General features: G+C 35.9%; 1 protein-coding gene across 5 annotated transcripts; it reads left to right on the forward strand.

Annotated features, from left to right (window-relative positions):
• Nucleotides 1-24: 24 nt before the first annotated feature.
• parvg (parvin, gamma) lies at nt 25-10,861 on the forward strand. 5 transcript variants are annotated; one of them, XM_041995954.1, is made up of 14 exons: nt 25-275; nt 811-948; nt 1,023-1,136; nt 2,242-2,306; nt 2,622-2,724; nt 2,872-3,015; nt 4,896-5,011; nt 5,105-5,160; nt 5,240-5,274; nt 5,379-5,440; nt 6,248-6,316; nt 6,415-6,516; nt 7,650-7,722; nt 9,654-10,861. In XM_041995954.1, the coding sequence occupies exons 3-14, from the start codon at nt 1,073-1,075 to the stop codon at nt 9,725-9,727; spliced, it is 963 nt and encodes a 320-aa protein (XP_041851888.1). In that variant the 5' UTR covers nt 25-275; nt 811-948; nt 1,023-1,072; the 3' UTR covers nt 9,728-10,861. The 5 variants fall into 5 exon arrangements, with proteins under 5 accessions (XP_041851888.1, XP_041851889.1, XP_041851886.1 ...); XM_041995955.1 differs by having other exon boundaries at nt 1,044-1,136; XM_041995952.1 differs by having other exon boundaries at nt 811-1,136.
• Nucleotides 10,862-13,248: the final 2,387 nt, after the last annotated feature.

Genomic DNA, 13,248 nt, shown 5'->3' on the forward strand with positions numbered 1-13,248 from the left:
GAGGAAGTGCTACCTTCTTTTCTGCAACATCCTCTCATTTGTGCTTATCTTCCTTTTTGACTTCGAGGGCACTGTTTTCCCTCACCGCAATAGTTTAAACTGAATGCATTCAGACCTGCTGCACTGCTAGTTCTTACAGGAGCTTCCCTTTAGGTTAGAGTGCACCCCTCAATTTCTTATATCTCTGTTTTGACAGTTGGGTTGACATCAGTAAGGAAATTTGGTTCAGCAGTGGTCCCTCGATTCTGGTGCAGTTGCTGTTATTGTTGCCAAAGGTAAGCTTATTCAAAAAATACTTCTTGTTTATGATCTTGTTTAAAACTTACTGTCAACCTCAGGAAAGGGAAACCACATGCACATAAAACAAACTGAGAAGAAAAGTTGCTCTGCAAAGTTTTTCTCTCCCCCAGATCCAGGAAACAACAGTTTGATACGCTCCAGGTCATGTCTGCTTAGTCAGAATATGTAACTATACAGTTTTGCTGTGCTTTTTTCTCAAACCACGAGGTACAAAATGTTCAGAAAGAGAGGTAAAACCCTACCGTTCTACAGGGATTTACAGTATTTAATCGTCCGTGTATGCCGCTGAAAAACTGAAAAGAGGAAGTGAAGAAACTAGACGTCTCCTTTTCTCAATGTGACAAGATTTTGCTCCGATCATTAGTTTCTGTGCTCTTCCAATACCCTTAGTTATAAAACAAAATCCTTTCAGAACATTTATTGAAGTGAACTGTGCTTGAGCTAAGCACAAAATGGTTTTTATTTGAACATAAAAAGTAGAAATTTGGAGGCACTCCACTCTCTTAACAGTAAGCTGCCTGTCAGTACAATCAGCAGAGCTGGTCATCAAGTCAATTCCTAGAGGCAACACAAAGTGGAGGCAGTATGGTCAAGGACACTTTTCTAAGCCGCTGCTGAGTGAGGGACTTTCTGCAAAGCACATTGATGGCAAGTGTTTCTCCATTTTGCCTTACACATAAGCACTTCATCCGAAGGTATATGAGTACAGCTGACTCTTGCAGGTTTTGCCAACTGGCCAGCAGAAGTAAACACAGCAACCTGAAGAGGAGAGATGGAGGCTTATTTCCCTGACTATCACAAAGAGGAAGACACTCTGGATTTTGAGTCTTTTCAGGGTATGAGTACATTTGATAAATATTTATTAAAATATTTTGCTTCATTTTTCAGCTTCCTCATTTACAATATATTTAGTAATAAAATAAAAAATAAAATAAAACAAAGGCAGAAACTTAAGATTTTATAAATATCTAGAGTAACCATATTTCTTAAACGTTTAATATGAAATCAACTGAAATGCAGTTTAATAACATCACAAACTAAAAGGCCAGAATGATCATTAAGTTAACCAGTCACAAATGTTTTAAGCAAAACTGAACTTTACAACCTCAGTAAAAGAGTGTGCTAAATTTTATTTAGAGAGGCCAGGATTATTTGATATTTAGATTCATATTAAATCCTCCTGTTACACTTTTTATGTCTTTGGTGGTTAAGAAAGAAAGCAGTTGTTTATTCAGACATAATGTCAAGAAAGAATTTAAGTAACCTCACTTTTCTGCCCTCTGTCACTTCCTGAACTAAATGCAGTATATGGTCCTCCATCATGTCCACCAACTGTTTTTGTTTACCATACTGAGGCTTTATCAGAATAAATACACACATCAGAAAACTGTTTGCATTTGAAACTACTTTCAACACTGAAAGTAATACACCAAAAAAGATTCTGATTCCAGGTGATAAGTATCATATAGTTGCATTTTTTTCATAACCTATAACAATTATTTTTTAGAGCAGCTTAATTGTTATTATTACATATTGTTGTAACAGAATTTCATATAAATGTATTACTTAAAAAAAACTATGCTGAAAAAAGTTTGGTTAATGAACTGATGACACATCACAAAACACACAATTTTAAGTAGCTTTCCAGTTTGAATATTGCATTGAAAAGAATATAAATGCGAGCACATGCCTGAAACTACTGTACATCCAGAAATCTATGATATGTGTGTACCTGGACAAGGTGAGGTGTAATGTAAAGTCTGCATGGATGCTATTAAGGAACTAATACAGGGTTATAGCCTTGATGTCTAACATGCATCAATTAAAACTCAACTCATTAGAAATTAGAAGGGAGCCATCTGGTCTAATTATTGCAAGGCATTTTTACATAATGAAAAATATTCTGTCTTTCAAATGCAGTTTGTCTTTCCTTTTAATTAGGAACGAAGAGTAAATTCATTCAGCCAGCATCTTTAAAAGACCCCCAACTTGAAAAGCTAAAGGAGGTAAGAAATTAATTATAATCCTTTGTGCTAATTTTTTTTTATCATTTACCAACATAAACTATATGACTTTGCTACAAACAGGAACATATTTATACATATTTATATGTATATTTGTGAATATATATTATGATTGATATCTGATGCAATAAAAAAGGTGTAAGGATTTGTAAAATTTGATAACACCATTTCTATTTAACTCACCTTACATCGAAACATGTGAAAGATAATTTAAAACCTCATGCTGCTTTTTCATGCAAGAGAAAAAGATGAAAATGTTTGATGTCTCTGACTGTGTGATTAATTGTGTCATGGAAGGCACTGATTGATTGGATCAATAGGACTTTGAAAACGGAACACATAGTGGTTCAGAGTCTGGAGGAAGATCTGTACGATGGACTGGTACTTCATCACCTGCTGTGTGAGATAATGCACATTTGATATTAATCATACCCTCAAATATAGTTTGAATTAATAGATTCAAAATGAAATGAATGAAATATAGTGGCTTTAAATTATTCAAAATTGAACTCTAATATTACTAATAAAAATTTCTTGGTTTCTGCAGCCAGGTTGGTCGGTGTGCACTTGGACGTAGAAGAAATAGCACTGACCAGCCCTGCTCAGATCTGCAAGCTGGAAGTAATTCTAAAGGAGCTAGACAAGAGGCTGGGTCTGCAGGACAGCAGTTTGATCAAATGGAATGTCAAACGTGAGTCATGCATCTGACTGGGATTCAACAACACAGCAACAAGTGAACAAATGTTCCCTCTGGCACCAGCTTCATATTACAACAGGCTTTGTTGCTAGCTCAAGGATGGCGTCTAAGCTTGCGCCAACTGTGAAGGATTTTAGTGGCGATAAGATTTGCTGACATTATGGGGGTCCATTGGAATCACTTGTCACTGCAGTATTTGATGCAGTATTTGATGTTTTGAATTACTGAAACCTAAAAAAGCATTGCACTAATAAGTGGGATTTTAAATTGAACTTTACACTAGACTGAAATTTCAGAAGTGCATATCCTTTTAGACTGCTACTACAAATGAAATCAACAGAACATAGCCAAGTGGTTGTTCTAGTATGATCTGTTGGTTTGAGTTTTTTTTTTTCTTTTTGGTTTAGTCTAATTTAGATTTCTAATGCAAGTCCTGTGCTTGTCATGTGTTCATTGGTCAATTCATATAGTCAGTCTTGCTTCCTTTGCTGTTTTATAGAGGTTTTTTCTTGTGTTCACTTTCTGCTTCCCTGTTACACCTGGTTTTGGTTACACTGGTTAAGCATTTCTTTATTATGTCCAGCAGTGCTCCTTGGTTTCCTTTGTTTATGGTGAGGTCTTTGTCTGTCCTGTCTTTATTCTTATTGTGTCATCCTAACTTTTCTCTGTCGGTTGTTCAGCTTTACTATAGTTTTATTAAATAAATCCTAGTGCCTATGACAACCTGCCTCTTGATTGATAGTCCTGCGAATGGCTCTTCCTTCTTGTCTCATGTTCAGGAGTTTAGTTTAGTTTAGTAAGTTTATTAAAGAGGGACCCTGTAGAAAATGCAGACCTCATCCAAGGCAATATTATTTTTTTTGCCCATGATTGTAAGCATTATTTTGTGTTAGAAGCTCTGATGGCAAAATTATCTCCATGTCCATTACTGCCCTGAAACACTGAAGAAAAATAATAAAAAATTACAAGATGACATCATGGTAGATATTAAATACACTACAGCTAACCCAGATTGCCTCCATTACAGAAAATGCAAATTTCTTCAATAACATAACTTCAGTCAGACTATTATAACCATTTACTTAATCATGGTGGCTAAGGTTTCCAGGGTCAAGGGTTCTAAATAAGATGTGGCATCTATCCTGCTTGAAGTATGTATAATAGTGATGGGATGGGGTTGGTAACTGGATGGGTGTTGGGCATTTTGGGGTTTTTCTCAGATGAGTGATCCTATGGTTTGGCAGAAGTTTGCACTCTCTGAGTGCTTCTAGTTTAAATCTCACTAGCTCTGAACAGTCAAGGCCTCAGGAACTCCTTGTGCTCCCGGGTTCCCCTTGGGGGTCCAAGGGCCTCAGGTTGGGAACCACTGATCTAGAGTCAAGGTGTGTTTGTCAAGTTTTCCTTCATAATTTTAGAGTTCATTTAAGAAATAATCTTATTTTAGTATAAACCTTCCAGTTTTATAGGATTTATACTGCAACTTGTATCAGTTTAGATCTGAAATAAAATCTTATGAGGTTACATATATTAATGGTTATACATCCATATCAAAACTGATAAATAAAGGAGATAGATGAATTAATTGAATTATACTCATTTAAACTGTGTTTAATTTGATGTTGCCAACATAAAGCTGTTATTTATGTTAATGTCTTCTGATCCAGCTGGTACCACACATTACAGATCACACATCAGACATATAATTATAATAATTCCATGGGATTTAACATTACATTGTTCATTGATAATAGCTGATACAGTTATATATGACTCCAAGAGCTTCATGGCCTACCTTTGTTTCCATCCTGAATGTGTTCTGTCAGTGTAAGATGACTTTTTTTAATGTGTATTGTTCCCTGTTGTTTGCCTGTCAGTCATCCACAACAAAGATCTTCTGGCCACTATTCATCTGCTGGTTGCCATGGTGAAATCTTTCCAGCCTGAACTGGATCTGCCACCGAATGTGAAGGTTGAAGTTGTAATTGTTGAAGTGAGTCGCAGCTCAAGCTGTAGCACCTTCTCTGCCACAAACACACCATGTGGAATTGCTGCACAGTTGGGGTTAACTTTGTTTTTCACCCAGGTCATCAGAGGTGGAATCAAATCAGCTGTGGAGACAGAAGTCCTAACAGAGGACAAGTGAGTAGATTTTATATCTATTTCATTCTGTGAACGTGAGAAAAATTTAGCTTACATTTTTTATCCTTGTTTTCTGCAGGGACACAGCCTCAGCCTCCTCCAACAATCCGGAAAGTGAGTGAGAGGGATCAGAGGCTGAGATGATGAGACATCTTGAATGTCATCCAAACACCATTAAAGCCCGCTAACACATTTTTTCTCACCGTCTTGTCACCTAGGGGAAGATCCCATCGAGCAACTACTTAAGTTGGAGACTCACAAGGTCAACACAGTGAAGAAGGTAAGAAAAAGGGCGGCAGGAGACATACTGAGCTTGTTAACGGTGTTGGTGATCTCATCTTCAGTTTTATAGATTTATAAAGAGTCATAGAATAAATCTAAAAAATAAATCTCATAGTGTGTGCTAAACCTACAATACAGTGCATAATAAAAGTAATTACATCCCAGTAAAATATCATGTAAAGATCAACTGGTTGCATCAGTTCTCAGTAAATGTAACATTCCTTCATTTGAACACTATGTTTGTAATAGAAATACAGGCCTAACCAAAGCGAGTGCATCTTTCATCACTTAGCCTAACATTACAGAACAAGCATGAAGGATACAGTCTTGTTCAATTTTTTTCATAACTCACCATTCCTCAGACAATTGTTTTGTCATTGCTCTTGCTAACAAAATACTTAACTATCCTTGGTGTACTTCTGGAGAAACTCTAACTCTTTGAGATATTTGATATTCTTCTCTTGCCCGGTTTCTGGGGAATAGGGAGCCCTTTTGTTGGCAAATTTGCATAATTGTGTAGATTAAGTGCTGTAGATTATGTGTATTTGTGTAGTTTTCAATTGATTTTTTTTATTGTTTTACTTATTTATGATTTTAGTAATCCTTTCAGCACAGATTGTAAGGCAGCCACATGGAGAGCAGAATCATAAGCTGCTGTTTCAGTCCGACTTTGATAGAATAATCCCTCACGCTGGTTGTAACAAATTGTGATGCCAGTCTTTGTTTAAGACACCTTGAAGCAATACCTTAAAATGTCATCTAGACTTGCATTTTAAACTTTCTAACCAAATTATTTAATTTTCAGGCCATCTTACATTTTGTTAACCAGAATATGGCAACTTTGGGTTTGCAAGTAGCTGACATGGACAAACAGGTATAAGCTTTGATGCTTTGGAAGTAAGCTAAAATCTTCTCCCAAATCTGATCCTTTTACATGAACATATTTCAGTGTCCTGTATGTTTTCTGTCCAGTTTGCTGATGGAGTGATTCTGCTGCTTCTAATTGGTCAGTTGGAGGGCTTCTTCATCCCGCTCTTTGACTTCAACCTGACCCCTGTCAATGAGTCTGAGATGGTATGGTACACTGATGATGTGAATTTATATGCCATGTTATGTAAAAAAACAATTGCATATCAAAAAACAATAATTATAATAATTAATAATAATTTTTTACATGATTGATCTCAAGTGGGAAAATCAGCTCTGCATTTGACGCATCTCTACATGTTCTAGAGAACAGTGGGCTGCCATGTTTCAATGCCCAGGGAGCAGTTGTGGGGGGTTAAGGGCCTTGCTCAAGGGCATTCAGTGGTTCACCTCTACTGGCACAAAAAAGAAATTACTTAATTGTAAATTATCTTGTTTTGAGCCAATAGTCTACAATAATTGAAATAAGCACAGATTTATTTTTTTCTAAGTCACATTTATTAAGTTCAAACTTATTGGTTTATTAATAATAAACGTATTATTAACATGTCTAATTTCTCATCTAACCCCACAGGGGCTCATACCAGTGCCTATTACAAAATATGATGTAATGCAATGAATATTTAATACAATTACCATCATAAAAGTAGATGCATAATTACTACAGAGTCATGGCTCACTTTCACTGACATCTTTGATCTCACTTTACTTGAGGCAATAGGATGAGCGTATGAAAAAGTTATGCCTCTTTCATCACAGATATGAGTTAATGAATAATGCACTGAGTAAAGACAGTGTGGCACTTGATATATGTTTTTTTTGGAAAGAAAATATCTGATCATGTAATATGAATAATATAAATAAGTTGTGTTTTCCATTTTTTGACAATTAAATAACCAAATACAGTAGTTATAGGACACACACAAACACAGTTGCAACTTAATGGAAACACAACAGAAATATCTAAAAACACAGACAACACATAGTTAGACCAGCTAAAATTGTGAAAAAAATTACTTTGTGTCTGTGTAAAGCTTAACTGTATGTGCAAATTACCCTGCAGATTCAGCTGTATAGTTAAGATTGCAGACACTTGTCACATTTTGACACCTTAAGTTGCACTTTCTGGCTAAAAAATGCAATAAGATACAGTATGAGTAGTTAGGTTTACTTCTGGTATAGTACAAGTCTAACCCAGTTTGCTGCTGAAATTGATATGAATTAAACTTCTTTACAAATGTGTGGTGTAAAGCTTTTGTGTATGTCTGTTTGAACTTCAGCTTCATAATGTTACCTTGGCGATGGACCTCCTGCATGATACAGACCTGCAGCTGCCCAGTATAGATCCACAAGGTGAGAAAAAACCACTCTGATTCATTTACAGTTGATCAATTAAAAGTTCTGGGGACAGAAGGTAGGAAAATAACAATAATAGTAATAATTAAAGTCTGCCAAAAAATTATTGCTAGTAAACAAAAACTACTCAAGACAGAGTTAAACTATGATGTCCTTTATCAAGAGCAATGATCCAAATGACAGAAATGCCAAAATCTGTTTGTATAACAGGCAAGAAGGAGAACTGGTATGGTAGTTAGAGTAAATCTCTATTGTATCGTTAGCAGTGTTTGACAGTGTTTTGGAGGACAAGACGGAATTGCTTCCGGAATATGAATGAGCACGACTCATGTCTTGATAAGTATCACCGCGGATGATTGTCTCAGTCTGAGGCCATCATCTTTCATTTAGAGAGGAGCGGTAGGGGAGACAGTCTCAAGAGGACAAAGTGGCTCTAAGGTCTGTAGATAGACACAGAGATTTAACCTTGCTCCTGTGGCTACATTCACTGTATGAATGTTTGCCTGGAGAGGAAGACATGTTATCAGTATTCATGAGGAGTGATCCCTTATATAACTAGGCTATTAGGTACATGCCTAAATACTATGATTGTATCTGTTTACTGTAAAGCTCATTAGTGTGTTTTTCCACATAACTTAGAACTGCCAATTATCAGATTTCACAGAATAAAATTGTTTTTTCATGGCATAAAGTACATATTTAATAAATCTAAAATGATGCCGTTTAAAAAACAAACCTGAACATTAGGTTTTCTATTTTGCATTATATGTACAGATACGTTATATTATTATTTTTAAAAAAAGGAAAGAAAAATTTAGCTTTTTACTGGAGTAAGAAAGCACTAAATTAAGTTTTAATTAATTAAATAATAGTGCTTTTATTTAAAATATTTAAATGGCCCAGAATACATTTAAACACTTAGCTCACTTACAGTTAGATGACTGTTGAATAAATAGCAACCTATTAAAGAAATAAAAATAAATCAGAAAAGTAGTAATAGTCAAATCATACACTCAGTTCAACTGAATCTAAATTTAGCTACATGTTAATTAATTTAATTGCACTTATTTCTTTTACTCCAGCTAGCCCACTTGTATCTGTATACTTGAACAGATCCAGCAGGAGTTGGGCAATCATCAGAAATGAAAGGCACAACACGATTGTAACTTTTGCAATGGTTGCTGCATTTTGCAAACATGTGTCCAGCCATGGAAAAACCAGGAAAAGGTCCCCTAGGGGACATTTTCAGTTAAAAAACATTATTCCTCAAAGTGTCTCTTGCTGGGAATTTTAAAAGTACCTGAATTCAAATACAAAGTTTACAGGTTTATCTGCAAATAGACTAACTTCTCTTCTCTTTAGATTAACAAGCTGAGCTTCTCGCTTATCTTCAGCCTGCCTCTAACAATTACTTAAACTTTCCCACAGTGTTTCCACACAGGCCATATACAGTAGGACATAACTGTAAAATAAATCCTCAGCACGATAATTGTTTATGTAGGGACCAGCACAATTAATCTAAGCCAGGGGCAAGTGGCTAATCTAATTCATTTTTAGTGTCTTTTTAATTAATAGTATAATCACTGTGATGGAAAAAAGAATTACGGCTCTCGAGGCCTAAAACGGGAGCATGCTGGGTGCATTAATTAGGTTAGCGAGTGGAGGAGTCAATCTTTAGGTCACATCCATTCACTTACCCCATCTCACAATGTCATGCAGTTTTGTTAGGATTTAATCTCACCCAAGATATATTGATTAAGTTTCCATCTAATGATTTTATTTATATTTTGCTCCTCCTGATCTATGACCTGTAAAGATGGATTGTGAGAGAAGCTATTAGCTAATGTTGGTAAAAGCATCATCATATTCTCACAATCTTGGCAACAGGAAGCTGATACTGCATTATGTCTCTGTGGATATTGTGACAGATATTGTATCTCAGGACACTGCTGCCACCTTGAAGGTCCTGTATGCCCTGTTCAACAAGTACAAAGGGAAATAAAAAAGGACATCTGGTGAAGACGGTCTTAGCAACTGGAAGTACAAACAAGCCTGAGTGGAGCTATTTGTTTATTGGAAAACTGGCTGCAATTCAGATTGATTTAAGGGGTAATTCTGGTTTCATACATTTTCATAGTTTCAAACATTACTCATGCTCATTAAAAACACACTGGAATTTTTGCTAGTGGATATTAACTGTTCTAAGATGAGGGGTCCAGTATCAGGGGGAAAAAAAATCATTGTGATATTAGCTGAAATTATCCAAATAGATTTCTTAAAAGAAAACAAACAAACAAACAAACAAACAAAAAAAGATGTCAGGATGAAAAGTGTATTTTTTAGAAACATTTGCCATGTTCAAACATTATATCAGACTGCCATTAAATACACAGTAAGAAATGGATCATAGTTCAAGGCTGGGTTAATGGAGGCAGCTGCAGCAGCAAATGGGTTTGGCATAAGTGTATCAGAAAATTGATAGTGAGAGGCGTAAAGTTATGGCTCTGTACATCTGGCTGAATCACTGATAGGAAGGCATGACGGAAGCAGCAAGTGCATTTAACTTCAGCAATGTACCAAACCAATATGACTGGTAAGACCTGGAAAAAATAACAACACACACACACACACACACACACACACACACACACACACACACACACACACACACACACACACACACACACACACACACACACACACACAATAAAAAGAATAAGAAACTGTTTTTTGTTTTCCAAAGAAGTTTTATGATGGTGTTTTTTTGTTTTGCACTGACTTATATTTTTGCTACTTTTTTTTAAAAGCAAATTTAATGGTTGCAACTTTATTGTATGTGATAGACAATCAGAAATATCCGCGTTTAATATTTAAAAGAAGTATGACTATGCTACAATTAACTCATATTTTGTTGACAAAAAGAAAATACTTTTTTTTTTATTATCAGTATTAATAATATATTTGCTCTTTTTTCTTGTTGGGTGTAGCTTCGTAACATGCTGCTCTTTCATTTAGAGTTTAATGTTGTGTCTTTTCTCTCATTATATTTCAGTCTGATAAAACTTACCATACCACTCCTATGCCTTCTGTTCTTCTCAATAAACAACGTGAATTTCTGTCTCCGGTGCATCCTGTACTCTGTAGTTTCTCTTTTCTTCTTTCCACTGAATTGGTTAGAACCTTGTGTTACACAGTGGCAGATAGGATGCAGCATGCAGTGACAGGCAGACAATAGACAAGCTTCTAACAAAGCACATTTTGGAGAAATGCAACTTAATTATCCCTTATTTTTACACCATTGACAATTTTTCTTTCAATTTTTTCTTTTCTTTTGTGGCAGTCTCTTTTTTCTTAGCACTTCCTTAATTTTAAATAATGACAGATTTTTGTCTACTGTCTTTCTGGATTGGACTTGTGGAAAACCAAATTACTGAAAGTGTGTGGTTAAAGTATGACATTTTTGCAACACTAAACAACAACTACGACTTGTGCCCTACTTATTTACTCCAGTTTCTCGTCAGAAGCTTTACTTTATATTCAGGAAGCCAGTTTGTTTGCTTCCATGAGGGGCTGGGGAATACTCCGAATTCACTTCTTATTTCTACGGATAATTTTTAAAAGGTTTGCAGAAAATATGCAGCCACATGGAGACATGGCTGCTCCACCGCTGGAGAGACCACAAATAGATACTCAGCTTTTGTCTCTGAATTGGTCTCATTCATCATTTAATGGCCATTTTAGAGGACATTTTTACAAATATGAGATCTAAACTACCCATCAATTCTTTTCTAATTTATGGTCCTTAAACTCCCCATCTTTAGTGACAGTAAACTATATGTGTTAAATGAAATTGCACATCTCTTTATAAAAACCCAAACTGCTTAAAGAGCTCAAAAGAACTAGTTTCAGTAATGTGTTTACACAAACTACATGGACTCTTTTCATTGTCAAAGAAGGTATGGATGTAATGTCATAGTCATACATATTTTTCAGCAGGAGTGTAAACAGCAGTGATATTCATTGAGGCTTACATCACTGACCGGTTTAACTTGCCAGCTTTGGGCTGCTCAACTGCATCCTTTAGCTCAAATTTCTTCTGGTTTCACATGAAGTTGGTGTGTGAATGGTGGTGGAAATACTGTGTTTTCACAAGCATCAAATTCTGTTTATTTCTTTCTCACTCTTGTTGGAGTGATTTAGAGTCCAGCATGAGTCTGATGAAGCTTTGACATGGTTGCAGCATCATGTGACTGGGCAACTTGGGTTGACGCAGCCAACAAGATGGTGTTAACGATTTTCCAGAGTGTTTCTATGTCTTTTAACAGCTTAATGTAGGTGCAATATTGTAACTGCTGAGCATATTGTTCATTATGTTAATGACTTTACAGCCGCAGTGATATTGTTACTCCATTTTTCTGCATGGTCTTTCTTCCTTCTGTGTTTAGATCTAAAGTACTCAGAAGTATCTAATCATTACCTGATTCACACAAGTGCTGAACTGCACAATGTTACCTAAAAATGTAAGTAAAAATGGCAATTTATCTAGATAAGCTCATCGAATTAAATATTCATTTAAATTTTTTGGCAAGCTATTTGTGTGGATTTTTGTTGCACACAACAGCAATTTGAAGGCAAGAAAGATCAAAGTCTTTTTTGCTGCTGTATGAGCATCAACAAAAAGGTCACAAATCTAATTTGACGCCAGTTTGTAAGCAAGCACCACAAACGAGGATAATCTTTGGATAAATGTCTCTGGGATTAAACCTGTTTTGCTCCAACCAACACCTTTTTGTTCTTCCTCCATTAAGACAGAATATTTTACTCACAAACGGATGAAGAAAACAAATGCTGCCTGGCTGCATGGCGCAGAAATTCTCTACAAATCATTGTTGGAGTATGTCCAAAATGTTTACAAGAAACATGAGTAATATCTGCCTCTCCAGTCACACCAAACAGATGCATCTTTCCGTGCATAAAAAGAGAAAGCCAACAGCACAAGATCATCCTGGCTTGGGAGGGGGAATATGTTCTTTGCTCTTACAATAAAAATATACTTTCCAGCTCTGGTATGTTCTCTGTGTTGGCCCTGTGATAGACTGAAAACTTGTCCCTGCTTCTTGTTTAATAACTTCAATCCAGACTGAGAGCCAATGAAACATGAGAGTAGACAGGGCTCCTAATGTGCAATCCAAAAGCATTTTTCCCTGCGTTTTATTTCACATTATTTATTCTTGAAGACATCCTACTCCGAATCTCTAATTCTCCTAATTTCTATACATTTGAAACATTTTTCATGAATCAGTTTTAGATAGGTTAGAGTAACAGTGCAGCTCTACAGATGATTAGGACCGCTGGTGTTTTAGTTGCATCAGTGGGACTTTTAGAAAGCTAGACTGCGCCCCATTAACAGAATTATTCTATATTTGTAAAATCCTGGACACAGTTTCAGTGATGTTCTAATTTTCACTTTCTATTACAGTGAAATCATGCCTTATTTTGTAGCTCTTGATTTTTCAGACTCAC

Source organism: Melanotaenia boesemani, chromosome 10 (genome assembly GCF_017639745.1).
Source record: "Melanotaenia boesemani isolate fMelBoe1 chromosome 10, fMelBoe1.pri, whole genome shotgun sequence".
Classification (NCBI taxonomy): Eukaryota; Metazoa; Chordata; class Actinopteri; order Atheriniformes; family Melanotaeniidae; genus Melanotaenia; species Melanotaenia boesemani.

What these genes read in the sequence shown, in the direction of transcription:
- parvg (XM_041995952.1), top strand. Translation starts at nt 1,073, where the DNA reads ATGGAGGCTTATTTCCCTGACTATCACAAAGAGGAAGACACTCTGGAT. An exon ending in GAAGTCCTAACAGAGGACAA is followed by an intron (nt 5,161 to 5,239) that starts GTGAGTAGATTT and finishes TGTTTTCTGCAG; the next exon opens with GGACACAGCCTCAGCCTCCT. An exon ending in AGGTCAACACAGTGAAGAAG is followed by an intron (nt 5,441 to 6,247) that starts GTAAGAAAAAGG and finishes TTTAATTTTCAG; the next exon opens with GCCATCTTACATTTTGTTAA.